At 38.8% G+C, this 17,840-nt stretch overlaps 4 protein-coding genes across 4 annotated transcripts; all 4 read right to left on the bottom strand.

Moving 5' to 3' along the window:
* Positions 1-4,697: 4,697 nt before the first annotated feature.
* Positions 4,698-5,152, bottom strand: LOC132133931 (histone H3). Its single transcript, XM_059546843.1, has one exon. It carries the CDS (start codon positions 5,135-5,137, stop codon positions 4,727-4,729), a length of 411 nt encoding a protein of 136 aa, XP_059402826.1. The 5' UTR covers positions 5,138-5,152; the 3' UTR covers positions 4,698-4,726.
* Positions 5,153-5,760: 608 nt separating this feature from the next.
* Positions 5,761-6,220, bottom strand: LOC132133933 (histone H2A-like). Its single transcript, XM_059546845.1, has one exon. The coding sequence runs from the start codon at positions 6,211-6,213 to the stop codon at positions 5,827-5,829; it is 387 nt and encodes a 128-aa protein (XP_059402828.1). The 5' UTR covers positions 6,214-6,220; the 3' UTR covers positions 5,761-5,826.
* Positions 6,221-12,798: 6,578 nt separating this feature from the next.
* On the bottom strand, positions 12,799-13,253 carry LOC132133921 (histone H2B). The gene has a single exon (XM_059546834.1). It carries the CDS (start codon positions 13,232-13,234, stop codon positions 12,860-12,862), a length of 375 nt encoding a protein of 124 aa, XP_059402817.1. The 5' UTR covers positions 13,235-13,253; the 3' UTR covers positions 12,799-12,859.
* A 778-nt stretch (positions 13,254-14,031) lies between these two features.
* LOC132133935 (histone H4) lies at positions 14,032-14,484 on the bottom strand. The gene has a single exon (XM_059546847.1). The coding sequence runs from the start codon at positions 14,472-14,474 to the stop codon at positions 14,163-14,165; it is 312 nt and encodes a 103-aa protein (XP_059402830.1). The 5' UTR covers positions 14,475-14,484; the 3' UTR covers positions 14,032-14,162.
* Positions 14,485-17,840: the final 3,356 nt, after the last annotated feature.

The following is a 17,840-nucleotide window of genomic DNA, read 5'->3' as shown; positions in this document are numbered from 1 at the left end:
GCAATCTGTCCTTTGAAAATTTCCAGCACGTATACAACAGGATTTTCCATCTTAGAACTTTTGCTAAAATATGACACATGCTTAGTGTTTCAGATACTGAAAAATTTTGGGGATGAATCACTGCTACTATTGTAATGCATTTGGTGGATGTCCTGCAGGCTCAATAAGCTTCAGCTAGTTCAAAATGTAGCCACTAGACCATTTACTAGAAGTAAATTTTGTTTTTGTGAATTGTGGGGACATTTCATAGGCGTAATGTTTTTACACTGTACAAACTGTATATTCTACATTAGCAAACTGTATATTCTACATTAGCAAACTGTATATTCTGCCTCTATAGCCAGGGACACACTTAACGACTAGCTGAAACATTCTGAGTTCAACACACAAAGACAGTTTTCTTTGACTAAAGCACATTTAACAAGTAATTTAAATGCGACTGTAAACACTGACTAAACGCAACTGGCTATGACTTGACACACTTGGGCATGATCAGTTGTAAGTATTAAATTACAGTCATAACAAGCCTTACAATCCTTAAGTGCAAAACCAAGAAAGCAAGGATATAAACTATGGAAAGAAATATAATGGCATAAATCACATTATGCTGCATTATTATAACAACAGATAACAAACTGTAAAATATAGGATTATGCACATAAGAAGAAGAATTAAACATATTCATATTGCAAGTATTAGTTGTATTAGCATCCGTGCTAGCGCGAGTGCACTGATAATTATACAGATCGCGAAACAGCTGCAATATTGGCTTAGTGCCAGAAATAGTTGCCGTGCACACAAACATTCCGCATAAAACATAGAATCGTGTTATGAACTTACTTTGTCAGTAACTTTAACTTGCACTCAAGGATGTTGCACACGAGAGCAAAGTCTGCAAACTCTACGAAACTCCAGCTACCAAAAACTCCGGCTGCTGCGCTTGCGTAGCAGAGAATACCTCACTTACTTTAGAATCGTATCTTCTTCAAACTATGTACAGTGCATTTTCCGTAACCCAACACATTAGCAGATTAAATTACGAACAATAAGAGAAAAACCATAAAGAATTCACAACAAATTTCATATTTGATTAAACAAAGACCGACCAAACCAACAAAGGTAATTCAATCTACATTTTTAAACTCTCATCGCCAATCCAACCATACATTCTGTTTCATTCAGGATTAAATTCAAGTGTCTGTCTTTAATAATTGGTCACTGAATTGTCTATAATATTGGGTCTTTCAAATGATACATCACTCTATGAACTTACTGTGACTTTGGTTTGATCACGTCAAGAAAATACCCCCCCCCCCCCCACCCATTCTCTTCTGAGAACTGCTTACCTATTTCTAAACATAATGTAAATATGTAATTTCACATAATTCTGTAAATATTTGTAATAAAAAATAAAAAAAAAACACTTGATCCTCTACTTGCTCTCTGTTCGTTTTCTAACTAGGCTACTTGTTTTTCATAAAAAAAACACTTACTTTCTATATTCTATATATTTATATTATTTTCTTATTCTTTGTGTGTGTGTGTGTGTGTGTGTGTGTGTGTGTGTGTGTGTGTGTGTGTGTGTGTGTGTGTGTACAATAGTCAACATTTGTGGATCAAATACTTTAATCAAAGTTGTCCTGAAACCTAAATCCAAAATGTGATATAAATATTGACTTATTTATTGACTAAATTATTGATTATTTATTGATTTAATAAATTAATTATATAGATCTCATTACTAATAAAATTGTCTGCTAAATGTTAATGTAACAATTAATGATCTACTTAATATTTCCATAATACCAAAACAACTGTTAAGCATTATTTCAAAGGACATTTAAACCATCTCTAATTTTTCTTATATCGTGTTATATTGTTATTGGACATAACTTTAGCCCCGCAGTCAATGCGCAGAAGTGACCACATATTGATAGCCTCTACATTATTCTAATGTTTCAAATATAATTGTTTGCGCTCTGCTTTAACACTGGGTTTTGTTATAGGCCTAAACCATAAATATTTGACTGTCTATTAATATCTGTTTGCATGAACTTTAACTTTGACATGTTTTAACTGTTGCCCCGCCTTCTACTTCTCAAACCTCGTGCTTTCTATGGTATTGTGCTGAGAAAACAAGAAGAAACCTTGTGCTTTACAAGTTACCCATCCCGTATTGGTAGTGGTGTGGACCACAGTTTGCTTTGCCGAATGTGAAACATGATTGGTAAACAGTTTGCCAGAATATACCCTGACCACTGAGCAACAGTCCAGTTCTTTTTCTTCTTAGCCCAGGTGAAATGCTTCTGACGTTGTTTCTGTTTCAGAAGGGGTTTGGTAGCCCTTTTCCTGAAGATGTCTGAGCATGTGACTCTAGATGTACTGATTCCAGTTTCAGTCTACTCATCGTGAAGCTCTCTTAAGTGTTGGAAATGGCTTTGCTTGACAGTATTCTCAAGTTTGCGTTCATCCCTGTTGCTTGTGCATTCTGTCCTACCCAATTTCTTCCTTCCATTCAACTTTCCATTTAATATGCTACAGCACTCTTTGAACAGCCAGCCCTTTCAGTAATGATCATCTATGACAAGTCAGCAGTCTTCCCCATTATTGTGGTTTATTTATACTGTACGGATGGTCATTTAAGGAAACTCAAATGTAAATATATATATATTGCAGTGAACAGTAAGCACACGACACACTATTCCCACATTCCCACCTGTCCTCACTTCATGTTTGCGGCTGAATGCGAATGATCATAATCGTGCCTGGGAAAAGTCATCAGCAGTCCAATATAGAAAAAATAAATAAATAAATAAATAAGATGAAGGTGGTGCATCATTTCCATGCAACATCAGAGGCAGACTGGCCGCCTGGACTTTCTGGAGAATCGATGGCCTTCTGGTTCATCTTCAAAGAAAAAGTGACAGATTAAGTGATGTAGACAACCAACAAAAGGGGCACTAATGCAATCCACTTTTTTTCTTATAAGAAAGTGAAACTGATGCAAAAGAGTGTGGCTCATGATGGCAAGCAAAAGATGTGAAGATAAAGGCGGCTGGGAGAAGCTAAAAGAAAAAAAAGTAAACAGTTACATCAGCTTATATTTGCCTGTCTATCTCACACATATAGCTATAGCACTGTAGTAAAATCCCAGGACACCCCTAGTCCGAGCGTCCACTGCTATTTATCACTCCACATTGTCTGGCATGAATATATTCCTTCATTCAAAAAGAGACAGCAACGATTCTACAACGGGTTATATTTGAGCGCTATTGAGTTAGAAAATAGAGTAAATGAAGTAGTCTATAAGGTGATTAGTTTTATATGAGTATATACACACACACACACACACACACACACATCACATAAACATGAACCCATTTAAGAAATATCCGCATTTGTATTTAAAATAAATTGTTTTAACATAGCTTTGAACATGGGTAGGGATTTAGCAGATCTAATAGTTTGCAGGAGTTCATTCCACAATTTAGGGCCTGCACAAGAAAAGACTCGGGTCACCTCTGTTTAAACAAATTCTAATTTCTTTGCCGACTTAATCATTTTTGCTGCTGCGCTTTGGATTTTCTGTAGACGCATAAGTGCTCAAGCATCAACTCCATTATAAAAGGAATTACAATAATCCATTCAAGAAAAGACAAAAGTAATAATTGCTTTCTCAAAATCTAAACTGGAGAAAGATTTAAAGTATTTTAGTTCATACAATAGGATAATACATTCATTTCAATAATCTGTTTGAAAATATAAACATAAATAAATAGAAACCATTAAAAATTTGTAATGGCTTTACTGACTGTAATTAAATTTGTATTGGTTTCAATGGAAGATGCAGTGGTCCAGCTGGTAATTGGTCAATTTCTAAGCCACTGTATCTAATGTTAAGTTGCAAAGACTGAAGTCTCAAATCCAAAGAGATATTCTTTATAAAAGTTAAGACTTGGCCACGTCCCCCTAAAACGGCTCAATCAGAGCACACCTCACTTTTCAGACCAATGAGCTTTGTAAAAAAAAACTGCGTTTCAGAAAGAAGGGGAACAGAGAAGAAACAATAATGTACACCGTGTTGAAAATAATGTTTTTGAACCTTAAACCACATAAGCACATTTTATTACACCAAACAATGATATTTTAAGCAACGTCATGATGCCTTTAACTGGTTCCTTGAGAATTGTAAATTATTGTCATGTAATATTTAAAACTATATTTTAAATTATACTTAACTAGTTCGGTTTTATTTTCTGGGTTTAACTTTAGTCAAATGTGTGCTTGATGCATGATGGGCATGTGATAATGTTCTGGAATGTGAGAGTTACACATGCTATAATCATGAGAAGTAGAGCACAATAGACAGCCCTAGACTTTCTCCAAATAGGCCCAACTCAAATAACTGTCAGGGCTCTCACATTATTACAAATACATTTTCCCATTAATGACTTAAAATTACAGACCCTGCAGATAAAGACATTTATAAGTTATTTGTTTTATTAACCTAACCAAACGTGTCCTTGTGAAACCGTGATTTAAATTTTACCATTTGCCTTTGTGTCTGTAATGGAAAACTAGAGTTGATAAAACTAATAAAACCAAGTCCTCGACAAAATTCTTCGGTGTTACTCTCCGCGTTATAGCAGAAATTATCTCGTTCTTGTGAGCTTTTGATGGCTCTTAAAAGAGCCTTTGTTGTTTACGGTGTAAAACAGCGTTGAGTTTAAGCGCGCTCTCCGCGGATGCGGCGGGCCAGCTGGATGTCTTTGGGCATGATGGTGACTCTCTTGGCGTGGATGGCGCACAGGTTGGTGTCCTCGAACAGACCGACCAGATAAGCCTCGCTGGCCTCCTGCAGGGCCATGACGGCGGAGCTCTGGAAGCGCAGGTCCGTCTTGAAGTCCTGAGCGATCTCTCGCACCAGACGCTGGAAGGGCAGCTTGCGGATCAGCAGCTCGGTGGACTTCTGGTAGCGACGGATCTCTCGCAGAGCCACGGTGCCGGGCCTGTAGCGGTGAGGCTTCTTGACGCCGCCGGTGGCTGGAGCGCTCTTACGGGCGGCTTTGGTGGCGAGCTGCTTTCTCGGGGCTTTGCCTCCGGTGGATTTACGAGCCGTCTGCTTGGTTCTTGCCATTTTCTCGGGTTTCCTGTATTGATTTCTTCAACAGAATGATTAGACATTTTAGCAGGGGATTTTTTTATGTCTCCTGTAGCATTGGGCGGTGCGTCACCGGCGGCATTTGATTGGCTATTGCGTTTACGTCACAGCGTGAGGCGGCCAATGACCGTGCGTTTCCTATTTTCGAATAGACAGCGGCAGTCTGGGTTTCCCGCTCAAAATTTCTCATTTCATTGTTACCCTTTACACATTATATGATCATCAGAAGACTGATGTTACAATCAGATCTAACGCTAAAATAATTCGTATTTAAACTACACGTGACAGCGGGGTGGATGATGTTACCATAAATGTTTTAAGATGTTCACTTAACATATGTTCGACTCGGTTGCTTTCCCCCACCCGTTTAAATATTGTGCTGTTCCACTCAATTACACTTTACATAGGAACTCATAATTCGCTCTATTAACAACACTCGTTTCTCGAGAGGCTACAGCATATATATCATAACGGCAGTTTATTCATATCGTGTGTGTGTATATATATATATATATATATATATATATATATATACACACAATGTATATGTGTGTGCATAAAAAAAATAACACTTTTCATAGTACAAATTCATGTTTCAAACTGCTCTTAAAGAGGAAGTGTGTGGCTCTGAAAAGAGCCTTTGTGAGTGATGTGTTCTCTTGTGTTCACTTGGTTTTGGCGGGTTTCTCGGTCTTCTTGGGCAGCAGCACGGCCTGGATGTTGGGCAGCACGCCGCCCTGAGCGATGGTCACTCCGCCCAGGAGTTTGTTGAGCTCCTCGTCGTTGCGCACCGCCAGTTGCAGGTGACGGGGGATGATACGGGTCTTCTTGTTGTCCCGAGCGGCGTTTCCAGCCAGCTCCAGGATCTCAGCCGTCAGATACTCGAGCACAGCGGCCAGATAAACCGGAGCACCGGCACCGACGCGCTCGCCGTAGTTTCCTTTGCGGAGAAGCCTGTGAACACGACCGACGGGAAACTGCAGTCCTGCTCTGGAGGAACGAGTCTTAGCCTTCGCCCTAGCCTTACCACCGGTTTTACCTCTGCCAGTCATTATTCAGATTTTGGTAAATATCCACTGCAAATCAACGCAGAAATGCTAGAGTGGAGTAGGGGGTATGACGATCGGTTTATAAAAGACTGTGCTCGTCGTCTATTGGTCAGAGTCTGTCACAGCTGCAAACCAATCACTGCAAGCGCCTCAAAACTCCAAGCCCCGCCCCTCTCTGCAACGCTTTCCTTTTATTGTTGTAAGTGCAAAAGATAAAATAACGGCAATTCCATTTAAATCAAGTCTTTTGTTGAATGGCACACCTTTCATTAATGTGTTTTTATCGGAAATTACATTCAGAATTCTGTTGTAAATACGACGCAATCAGTCTAATTTTTTATATATAATGTAAATGTATTTTAGACTCCATAGTGGTAATACTGAAACAAAATACTCTTAAATGCCCAAAAATCATTTAATTAAAATAATCAGAATCGTAGAATTACACAGAAGAACAGATCAAGGCCACCGGTCAAATACAGATACAAATACAGAGCTCAAACCCTAGATATCGAAGTCTTTTAAATCACTATTTCAAAGACTGTCACTACTGTGATATACAACAACAACAACAACAACCTTTATTTATAAAGCACATTTAACACAATACAAATTTATCCAAATTGCTGTACATATAGTGCATAGCAAGACTACACTATAAAAACAACAATTACAAATTTCCGAAAGCTAAAGAAAAAAAATGTTTTCAGACTAGATTAAAAAATGTCAAATGAACAAGCAGACCTCACATGATAAGGGAGAGCATTCCAAAGCTTGGGCCCAGCCACAGAAAAGGCCTGATAGTGAAGATTGAGGAAGACCACAATAATCTAATCGTGATGTTACAAAAGCATGAATTGCAACTTCTAAGTCTTTGCTTGAAAGAATATTCTTCAACTTTGCAATAGATCTTAAATGGAAAAAGCTTCCTCTAATAACCACACTTATTTGTTTATTAAAGAATAGTGAAGAGTCAAAGATCACTCCAGGGCATTTGTTTGCATACATTTGTTGAGAGAGGACCTAAGTGTGCTTTCAGAGCAGGAGAGGAATCTGCCGGAAAACCGAGAATTAAAACCTCTGTTTTATCCACATTTAGCTGCAAAAATTATTCGTCATACACCTCTTGATAACATCTACACATTCCAATAACACATCAAATGAAGCAGTGGTGTCAAGCCTTACTGGGAGGTAAAGCTGAGAATCATCTGCATAACAGTGATATGAAATGTTGTACTTCTGAAAAAGGAGGGCCAAGGGCAGCATATAAAGGGAAAACAAAAAATGTCCCATAATAGATCCCTGGGGCACACCAAACAAAACAGGCGCAGATGACAAGGAACAATTTCCTAAATTTACAGAAAAAGTCATTTTTTCTAGGTAGGAAGCAAACCACTTGAGTACAGTGCCCTTGACACCTACCATATTCTAGTCGTTCAAGAAGAATGTTGTGGTCAGTGGTATCAAATGCAGCGCTCAGGTCTAACATAACCAGCACAACACAAGAGCCTGAATCTTGAGCAAGCAAGATATCATTTGTAACCCTCAACAGGGCTGACTCAGTGCTATGTAATGATCTAAAGCCAGATTGGAACATTTCCAAAATATTAAAAGAATTCAAATAAAACTGGAGCTGTGAAAAAAAAACTACTTTCTCTAAAAGCTTAGAGATGAAAGGCAGTTTAGAGATCGTTCGATACTGCACATTTCTGGATCAAGTTGTTGAGGTTTTTTCAACAGGTTGTACAATTGCATGTTTAAAACTAGCTGGAACGACACCTTTAGGTAAAGAACTGTTTATGATAGCAGTTACCATATGACTAATGGTAGAAAAAACATCTTTAAAAAGACGAGCTGAGATAATATCTAACTTAGAACCAGAACACTTCATAGATTATATGAGCTGAGGAGGAGAGACAGGTTTAAAGTTAGACAACTCATAGGGCAAGGCAATTGCAAGTGACAGATGGAAAAACAGAGCTCCTAATATCATACATTTTTTGAGTGAAATGTTTTAAAAAATCTTCACAAAGCTCAGAGGCCTCAGATAAAATACCCGTGGTCGGATTTAGAATGGAGTCAATCGTATCAAACAGGACTTTTGGATGCTTAGCGTTGTCAGAAATTAATTGAGAAAAGAAGTTTGACTTTTTTCCCCTTTTTACTGCCGTTTGATAGTTGAAAAGACTTGATTTTAAAATGTCAAATGAAACCTGTAACCTATCTTTTTTCCCACTTTCGCTCTGCTTTTCGACACTCTTGTCTGAAAGCGCGGGTGACATAATTTAACCATGGCTGGCCAGCAACCTTCATCTTTTTATGCTTAAGCGGAGCAACAGTGTCCATAGATATAGAGGACTCTTTATAAAATATCTCCGTCAAGCATTCAGTATCCATTTCGTTCAGAAAATCATTTTTTAAATGTGAAGAAAAGTGTTCAGAAAACAAATTTGCATTATTTGAGTGAACAGCTCGAGAGAGACATGAAGGCTGAGGGCAAATAGAAGACAGGAGAAAGCATGCCGATTCAAACGTAATAAGATAATGGTCAGACACACATGCATCAATAACCTCCATATTTGAAAAAAAACCCCACGAGACATTACCTAATCTAGTGTGTGACCCAAGAATCAATAGTCTATAAGCCCGAGTCACCAGAGAAAATCTGAAAATCGTTGAATAAGCTCTTTATTGCATTTAGGGGTCTGTAAATCAGAGCACATAGCATAGGACCATTTAAATCAACCTTCAGTAACTCGACCTCAAAACTGGAATAGGTATCTGTATGCACATTACATTTGAAAGTTTAAAAATTGTTGCAACTCCACCACCATGTCCAGAGGCCCGTGGAGGAATCAAGTCACCCTATTTTAACCTGGTCTCAGTCACATATCCAACCCTGCCCACCCGCATGTGCCATCATAAACCGCGCCTATATCCGTCTACGTCACGTTCTCATTAAATTTCAAACAGGAAGAAACGTCGAGAAGACTGAAGGGAAGAAGTTTGTGTTGTTTTTAATCGGCAAAAGAAGGAAATATTGCTTTGCGATCGCCAGAAAGAAGAAGAAGTTGTTGTTATCTGTATTTGCCAGTTGCCCAGAAGAGGAAGAAGTTATCTGCCATGGCTGTAAGTAATGCAAAATTCGGTTCTTAGCCCAAAAGTGTTTGTCACACTCACTGTATGTCTCTGCTTAACGTTAATAGTTAAAATGGTCAAATGTACACATTAAATTATCAATGAATATTTTGTTAGACATGAAGTGAAACGATAGCACAACGATAACTGTTTTGTTATGAGCTTTAGTAAAGTTACAAAGACACGATGCTGACTTCACACAGGCACGTTATAAGGCTACCAACACGGCTGTGTTTACTTTCATAATGTCTGTAATGCATGCTCCTAACTGTATCCTGCTAAAATGTATGTGCATTGATTCATCCTTCATGTTTTTTTTATATCCCTGACACATAATACTGATCTCTCTTTCTCTCTCACACACTCACACTCAACCTCTCTCACATACATGTACTCCCCTGGCCCCACGCAAAACACATGGAATATATTTAATGATATACACTGACAACTCTTGCACAATAACTTGTTTGAGCAACCACACAATTCACTATGTCTCTGTTCGTGGCAAATCTTTGTATCCTTCTATATACACATAATATTTATCATGTTTTACAGTATCCTACACCTCTGCAGTCCAAACCTGATCCAGAACAGTTCTGCCGTGATGGGGGGGTTTGAATGTCCCTGCTGCAGTTTCACCACTGAAGAGAAGTTCTCTTTTACACTTCACCTACAGAAGCACATAAGTCATGCAGTGGACCATGGAGGTATGGTGAGAGCATGTCTTTAGATAATGATTGGTTTTTGTGTTTTTAAATCATATATGCATGTATATGTATGTTGTATAATCTAAATATGCACAGGTATGTGAATCTCAAAGAACAACAAGATGAACTGTAGTTTCTTGGGAACCACTAAAGTGATGAGAATATTGTTGTTATTTATCTATGTGTGTTTTGTAACTTGCTGTGTACACTCTACACTTTCGTAAAAAATTTTTTCTAAAATCCTACAGCTTACTTCATCTTAAAATGAATGGCCCATGGAAGATCATTAAAACCAAGGTACGAAAATGCAATCATCAGTTTTTTTTTTCAGTCCTTGTTCTGTAGTTTTATGTATAAAAAAAAAAATAATTATACATTTAAATATTTGATAGAATATTCCAACCCAGAGAGAGGGACTGGATTGTGGTCTGTTCATGCTGATGGTAAGCAGTGAATTACAGATTCTGAGCAGTTATGGTGATGGCAGAAGTTTAGTTTAGTTTACATGCAGTATTTAGATGAATATGGTCGTGTTATCTGTACGTTACAGTAAATTGGTGTCAGTTAATTTCAATATTTGGATTTTCTCAATGGTATTTGTTGTCTGTTTCAGTATGCACTCTATATAGCCCTGGACTGGACATTTGACTTTAGCCAGGTGATGACCTCAAATTTTCTTTTTGGAAGGTTTTCCTTTTTTATTTATTTTTTCCAGAGGTTTTTTCGAATGCATTCTCAGTTTTTTATTTTGTGTTTTATCTGTTAGGATGACATCCCTCAGCTCCGAAGGTGGTGGTGTAGTTTGCTCTTGCAAAACATGTCACATCCAAGGTACACACAACTGGTTAATGAAATGAAATTGATTCTTCTGCATTCAAACTACCCAGACACACTAAATGTTTTCTCCTAGAATGTTAAGCAGTAGCAAAACTTTGGCCACAATGTTGAATGTTTAGAAATGTGTTGAATGCTTTTGAGTGGTTGGAAATACTAAAAAGATGCTCTACAAATGGTTCATTTACCTTACCCTTGAGTCTGTCTTTAGGTTGTTAGAGTCCACCATCACCAAACAGCCAGCTAGTACGGAAACTGTGATGGGTCAAGATGACAGTGATGAGGTAAAAACTTTTTTTTTTTTTGGTGAAAATAATTATAGTAATTTTAGATTTACCCCACAAACACAGTTTAGTTTTTACTTTCAACAGAAGATCGAAGAGGAACTGAAGAGGAAGTTCGAAGAGGAACATAAGGGACATTGGTGTAGCATGGTGCTGGGTTCAGAGCCACTGTGAGCTGTTCCATGGAGAGGTGACAGAGCCTGAATTTCTTCAGATGGACAAAGAAAAACAGTCTTATATAATCAAAGACTACCTGAAAAGAGAGTCTGAGAAAGCAAGGGATGCCTGTGTGTTTGTCTTTGACAATCGCGAGGATATGGAAACATTCTTATTAAAATGTGTTGATGAACAGGGGCTGAAAGTCAATAAAATGTTTCTGGGAGTTATTTAATTTATAATAATTTATTTACTCTACATTGTTGAATATTATTGTTTTGTGAAATAAATATAACAATACCCAGTGAAACAAGGGATGTCTTTTTATTGATCTTTATGCATCCGTAGGACTTGGACACATTTATATATATATTTTTGTTGATGGAAAAAGGCCCAAAAGTCAATGCCATGTTACTTACATAATCTATCAAAGCAACCAATGACTTAAGCCTATGTATGTGTAGCTTAGTCTTTATAGAGAACCGTCAATCCTATCATGCAAATGTAGTTGCTTTTTTTGCGAGGTGATAATTTTTTTCTCCATGCACTTATAAAAATAGTGTGTAGATAATAATTGTTCTTGTATATAATTAAAAAGGAAAATAAAAATACTTAAAACCAAATGAAGTATATAAATTTGCCGAATTCAGGAACATTTTTTTTTATTTAAAATGAAAGAAATGTGAAAAATAAACACATTCAAAAAAAAATAAAGAGGGGAGGATTCCAGTTATTGCATAACACCCATATTTATCCTTAAAATAGTGATATGATCACTAACATTCCCACCTTATAAGTGAAACATATTTAGAGAATTAGATAAATAAAAATGCCTTAAACAAAATTGTCTACTTAACTTTGATATTGTCTAAAGTATGTTACAATCGATCATAAAATATGTGAATTTGTCATTACATAATCGAACAGCGGAAGGTATACATATTTTATGAATTTGCCTAAATATAATCAACCAATGCAGGCGTTTTACCGGCTGTTTGGATGAATTTACTTCCATACATTAGAGATGTGGCCTAGGTTTAATTTGTATAATTTAAATTTATTCAATACAAGTTATTTAACCTGTATTAGTAAAACGAAAGATAACATTATTTAATTTGATCTCCGAAACAATATACTTCCGCCATATTGATTCAATTTTGTTTACGTCTTAAAATTGTGCTTAGACAAAATGTTACTAAAAATAAAAACATACTTCCGCCATTTTTGCACATGCGCACAACACATGGGCGTTCACCTGGCATCACCCGATGACGTATATTTACGTATGGCATGGGCATGGCGTCTGACGTCACACTTGGATGTGGGCGGGGTTGGGTGTCCACCGCAAGCTGCAGCGAGACGCTCCTCACCAGATGACCGGGATATAGGACTGCGGTGTATAGCGAGTTTTATTCGCCAGATTTGATCAATCCAGCTCCAGGATAATAGACTAACCTTGTGCAAGCTCTTTATGTGATAAAATGGGTGGCTCTTAAAAGAGCCTTTGTGTCTCGGAGTCGGTTCGGAGCTCTACTTGGAGCTGGTGTACTTGGTGACGGCCTTGGTGCCCTCAGACACGGCGTGTTTGGCCAGCTCTCCGGGCAGCAGCAGACGCACGGCGGTCTGGATTTCTCTCGAGGTGATGGTGGAGCGCTTGTTGTAGTGAGCGAGACGAGACGACTCACCGGCGATGCGCTCAAAGATGTCGTTGACGAAAGAGTTCATGATCCCCATCGCCTTCGAAGAGATCCCGGTGTCAGGATGAACCTGCTTCAGCACTTTGTACACGTAGATAGCGTAGCTCTCCTTCCTGGACTTTCTGCGCTTCTTTCCTCCTTTAGCAGCGGTCTTAGTGACGGCCTTCTTGGATCCCTTCTTGGGAGCAGACTTCGCTGGTTCAGGCATGTTAGATCTCGATGAATAAAACAAACACAGTAAGTGTTTAAGCTCATGGACTGGGGATTTATTGAACGCTCATGCTAATTTAAGAGGGCTGGCTGCTGTTCCCTGATTGGGTCTTTCGCACAATGAATGACAGAAACATATTTCATTGGTTAGAAATCCTGGGGCTAGACAGACACATCAGCCAATCACAGCCTTCTAAATCTGACTGCTTCCGGTCTCCTCCCACACACGCTTCTTCGTCTCACTTTCCCGCTCAAAACGTGTGATTAAACACACAAAGATTAAGAAAGAAGATAAATTAACTAAATTAAATTTTCATTGTTTTGCACAATAAATTAACACGGCTTTCATTTAATATTAACCCTTTTAATACAAAAAAATAATTAGTAAAAAAAAGTTCAGTGCATTTTGACCAAGCACTGTAATTGGATTTATATTGTGTCCCTAAGTTCACTGTTATCCCAGCTTCCACTATTGTGACCAAGATGTTCACTCATTCTGTAACCACTCAACAAAACTGCATACGTATATGTGAATTCATATGTTAATACTCGACACCCTAAAGATCATGTAGCGAAAATCACTTTCATATTTTTATGTAAAAATACTTTACTAACCTTTTGTTTGAACTTTCATGCTTTTTTTTCCTGGAGCCTGCATTAAATTCATATGCGGACATCACTACTCGGAGAACAGTCTTTAATTCGACAACGCTTTTATACTTGTATCTAGTAGGTAGAGCAAAAACCTTAATTTAAGTTATTAAAGTGCTGCTATACTGGCTTCAAATAAGCGTTTTTAACAATAGGTTCAGATTACGTATGCGTATCAAATGATTATCTAGCAAAATGTAATGAAATGTACTCTTTTCGAAAACGTGGGTGGCTCTTAAAAGAGCCTTTGTGGTTTTCTGCTAACACGGACGGGTTTATCCTCCGAAGCCGTACAGAGTGCGTCCCTGTCGCTTCAGCGCGTACACGACGTCCATGGCGGTGACGGTCTTTCTCTTGGCGTGCTCGGTGTAGGTCACGGCATCGCGGATCACGTTCTCCAGGAACACCTTCAGCACACCGCGGGTCTCCTCGTAGATCAGACCGGAGATACGCTTGACTCCGCCGCGGCGAGCGAGACGACGGATGGCGGGTTTGGTGATGCCCTGGATGTTATCCCGAAGAACTTTACGGTGACGCTTAGCGCCTCCTTTCCCGAGCCCTTTACCGCCTTTACCTCTTCCAGACATTACTGCAGATCCACGAACTTCTGTGTTGTACAATAGAACGTGTAAAAGCAGACAGTGCGCGAGAAGAGCTTTACAGTAGTCTACAGGACCTAGTTGAAGCACACGAAGGCGGAGCTCTCTCTCTCTCTCTGTCTCTCTCTCTCTCTCTCTCAGTTCAATTCGAATTTGCTTTATATCCTCCTGAGACCCAGCCCATTGACTTATGTCCACTGTAGTGGACATTTGAGTTTCATCCCTCTCCTTGGAATCTTTTGTGCAAGTCTCTTAATTCCTGCTGTACTGTACAGAGGACATCCTGGGCTTTTCATTGATATGTTATTTGATTGGCTGGGAGGCCGGGAACCCCCTCAATCTTTCATCCAAAATGGACGGCATAGGAACAAGAACATTTTATGGAAAGATAAAAGGTGAGTAAAAGACGGTGATGAAGAAGAGGAAGATGATGCAGAAGGCTCAGTTGAAGGGACAGATGCAGACAGATACAGACAGGGATGAGCAGGAAACTAGACGCCCTCTGTGGGCCAGGAGTAATATGTATGTTTTATGCAGTTCCACAATTTTAAATTCAGCTGCATTGAGTATTTAAACAGTTATTATTTATTATTCATCATTTATTATTCTTTTTTTCCTTCATATCAGATTTGCACCTGTGTTACCTGGGCTTCCTGTGTGTCAAGATGACCATACAACACATGCAGACTGGAGTCCAATTGAATATTTTTCACAGTACATTGACAACAAGGTCTTCGAAGATTTGGCAACATACACAAATCAAAGAGAGCTGCAAAGCAAAGGAGTGTGTATGAATACTACGCATCAAGAAATAAAAATCTTCTTTGGCATTTCAGTCCACATGGCCTGCCTTGGCTATCCCAGAATTAAAATGTTTGGGCCAAAAAAACTAAAGTGCCAGTCATAAGTAGCAAAATGTCTAGGGATAGATTCTTCAGGATAAGAAACTCCCTCAAGATTGTCAATGACCTGGCTGTAACAGAGGAAACAAAGAAGGCAGATATTCTTTGGAAAGTTAGGCCAATACTCGATCGTGTGCAAAGCCAGAAAGGGTCTGCATTGATGAGCAAATCATCCCATTCACAGGCCGTTGTCCAGTCAGGCAATATGTTCCCGGCAAGCCAAACCCTACTGGCCTAAAGGTATTTGTCCTTGCATCCCCAAATGGTCTGATGCTTGATTTTGAAGTCTACCAAGGGAAGAATACCTTTACAGTCCAAAGGTTAGGAGTTGGAGCTGCAGCAGTTCTACGCATGGTTGAATCTGTTCCAACAGGAAGCCACATATTCTTCGACAGGTATTTCACAACCATAGACTAACTGGACACATTGCTGGCAAAGAAGCCTTCCTGCAACTGGAACTATAATGAAGAACAGTGTCCCAAAGCTGTGCCAGCTGCCAGAAGACAAACAGTTGAAAAAAGAGGGGAGAGGAACATCAGTGTCAGTGGCCAGAAAGAGTCCTGAGCTGGCCATCACAAAATGGTTCGACAACAAACCAGTGCTCATGGCATCCACTGTACATGGGAAAGACCCGGAAGACATCTGTACCAGATGGTCCAAGAAAGAAAAGCACATGGTCCAGGTTAAAAGACCAGCAGTAATTAAGCAGTATAATGACAACATGGGTGGCGTGGATCTTTGTGATCGCATGCTTATCTTCTATCGTATGTCAAGCAGGACCAAGAAATGGACATCGCGTGTGATCAGTCACTTCTTTGATGTTGCCATCACAAACTCCTGGATACAATACAAGTCTGACAGCAAAGCTCTGCACAGATCATCCAAGAACACACATCAGTACCTGGACTTCAAATTAGTCCTAGCTGAAGAGCTGTTGGAGAGTCCGGAACTGGATAACAGCTGTGAAGAGAGTGAGGATGAGTATGAGCCACCATCTAAAATGAGGATCCCACAACCAGAGCCATCTGTGCGCAGATTAGGAGCCATGCACATGCCTGAGATGATGGATACCAAGCATGCAGAAAGATGCAGAAATAAGGGCTGCAAGAGCAAGACGTACATGAGATGTACCAAATGCAAGATGTTTCTCTGCATTACCAAAAAGAGAAATTGCTTCCAGGACTATCACCACTAACAAAGAACATACTAAGAACAAAATGAAAAGTGAAGGAAAAACTAGATTGGATTCAGTTTGATAGAAGGAAAAAAATCCCCAAAAAACCAGTTTCACATCAGTTCTATGTTCATTGTTCAAATAACACTAAAAGGATTCGAGGGGACCAATAAAAGGATATGGACATAACAAAGTGTTAAGCTTTAATAGTAAAGATATACTTGCAAAATGTAAGGAAAATGATTCAAGAATGATAAATGTGTCTATTGTATAATCAAAATGTCTGTATTCTTGGATAATAGTCAATTTACAGCCCAAAATGTATGTATTCTTAGTTTAAAAAAAATTTATATTATATTTTATATTAATTTGTATCTACCAAATGTGTTTGTTTTCGTTCTCAAATGATCCTGTTGTCCACTACAGTGGACATGCTGTAAAACAAAAATAAAAATAAAAATGTCTAAATTGTAGGATGTTTTTTTAACCCTAAACAGGTATGGAATCACAAAAAAATATGATTAGGAAAAAAAATATTTTCCTTGGTTCTCAGGAGGATATGACTGTAAATTCTACAATATTGCCAAAGCTTGGTATACATGTACAAAAAGATACAAAAATAAAAAATTATAATATAATAATAATTAAATTAACATCGTATTAATATAATTTAATATTATAAAATCTTAGAAGTATTAAATTTGAATGTGTAAACATTCTCTCTCTCTCTCTCTCTCTCTCTCTCTCACACACACACACACACACTTTCACCAGCTCTCTCTCTCTCTCTGTCTCTCTCTCTGTCTCTGTCTCTCTCTCTCTCTCTCTCTCTATCTCTCTCTCTCTCTCACACACACACACACACACTTTCACCAGCTCTCTCTCTCTCTCTCTCTCTCTCTCTCTCTCTCACACACACACACACACACACACTTTCACCAGCTGTCTCTCTCTCTCTCTCTCTCTCTCACACACACACACACACTTTCACCAGCTGTCTCTCTCTCTCTCTCTCTCTCTCTCTCTCTCTCTCTCTCTCACACACACACACACACACACACACACACACACTTTCACCAGCTGTCTCTCTCTCTCTCTCTCTCTCTCACACACACACACACACACTTTCACCAGCTGTCTCTCTCTCTCTCTCTCTCTCTCTCTCTCTCTCTCTCTCTCACACACACACACACACACACACTTTCACCAGCTGTCTCTCTCTCTCTCTCTCTCTCTCACACACACACACATACTTTCACCAGCTGTCTCTCTCTCTCT

This window comes from Carassius carassius, unplaced genomic scaffold, assembly GCF_963082965.1.
Source record: "Carassius carassius unplaced genomic scaffold, fCarCar2.1 SCAFFOLD_73, whole genome shotgun sequence".
NCBI lineage: Eukaryota > Metazoa > Chordata > Actinopteri > Cypriniformes > Cyprinidae > Carassius > Carassius carassius.
Note: the sequence above shows the minus strand (reverse complement) of the source record. Positions and strands in the feature narration are given on the sequence as shown.

Bases quoted from the DNA above. Each gene is read 5' to 3' on its own strand.
- LOC132133935 (XM_059546847.1), bottom strand. From the start codon at position 14,474: ATGTCTGGAAGAGGTAAAGGCGGTAAAGGGCTCGGGAAAGGAGGCGCT.
- LOC132133933 (XM_059546845.1), bottom strand. From the start codon at position 6,213: ATGACTGGCAGAGGTAAAACCGGTGGTAAGGCTAGGGCGAAGGCTAAG.
- LOC132133921 (XM_059546834.1), bottom strand. From the start codon at position 13,234: ATGCCTGAACCAGCGAAGTCTGCTCCCAAGAAGGGATCCAAGAAGGCC.
- LOC132133931 (XM_059546843.1), bottom strand. From the start codon at position 5,137: ATGGCAAGAACCAAGCAGACGGCTCGTAAATCCACCGGAGGCAAAGCC.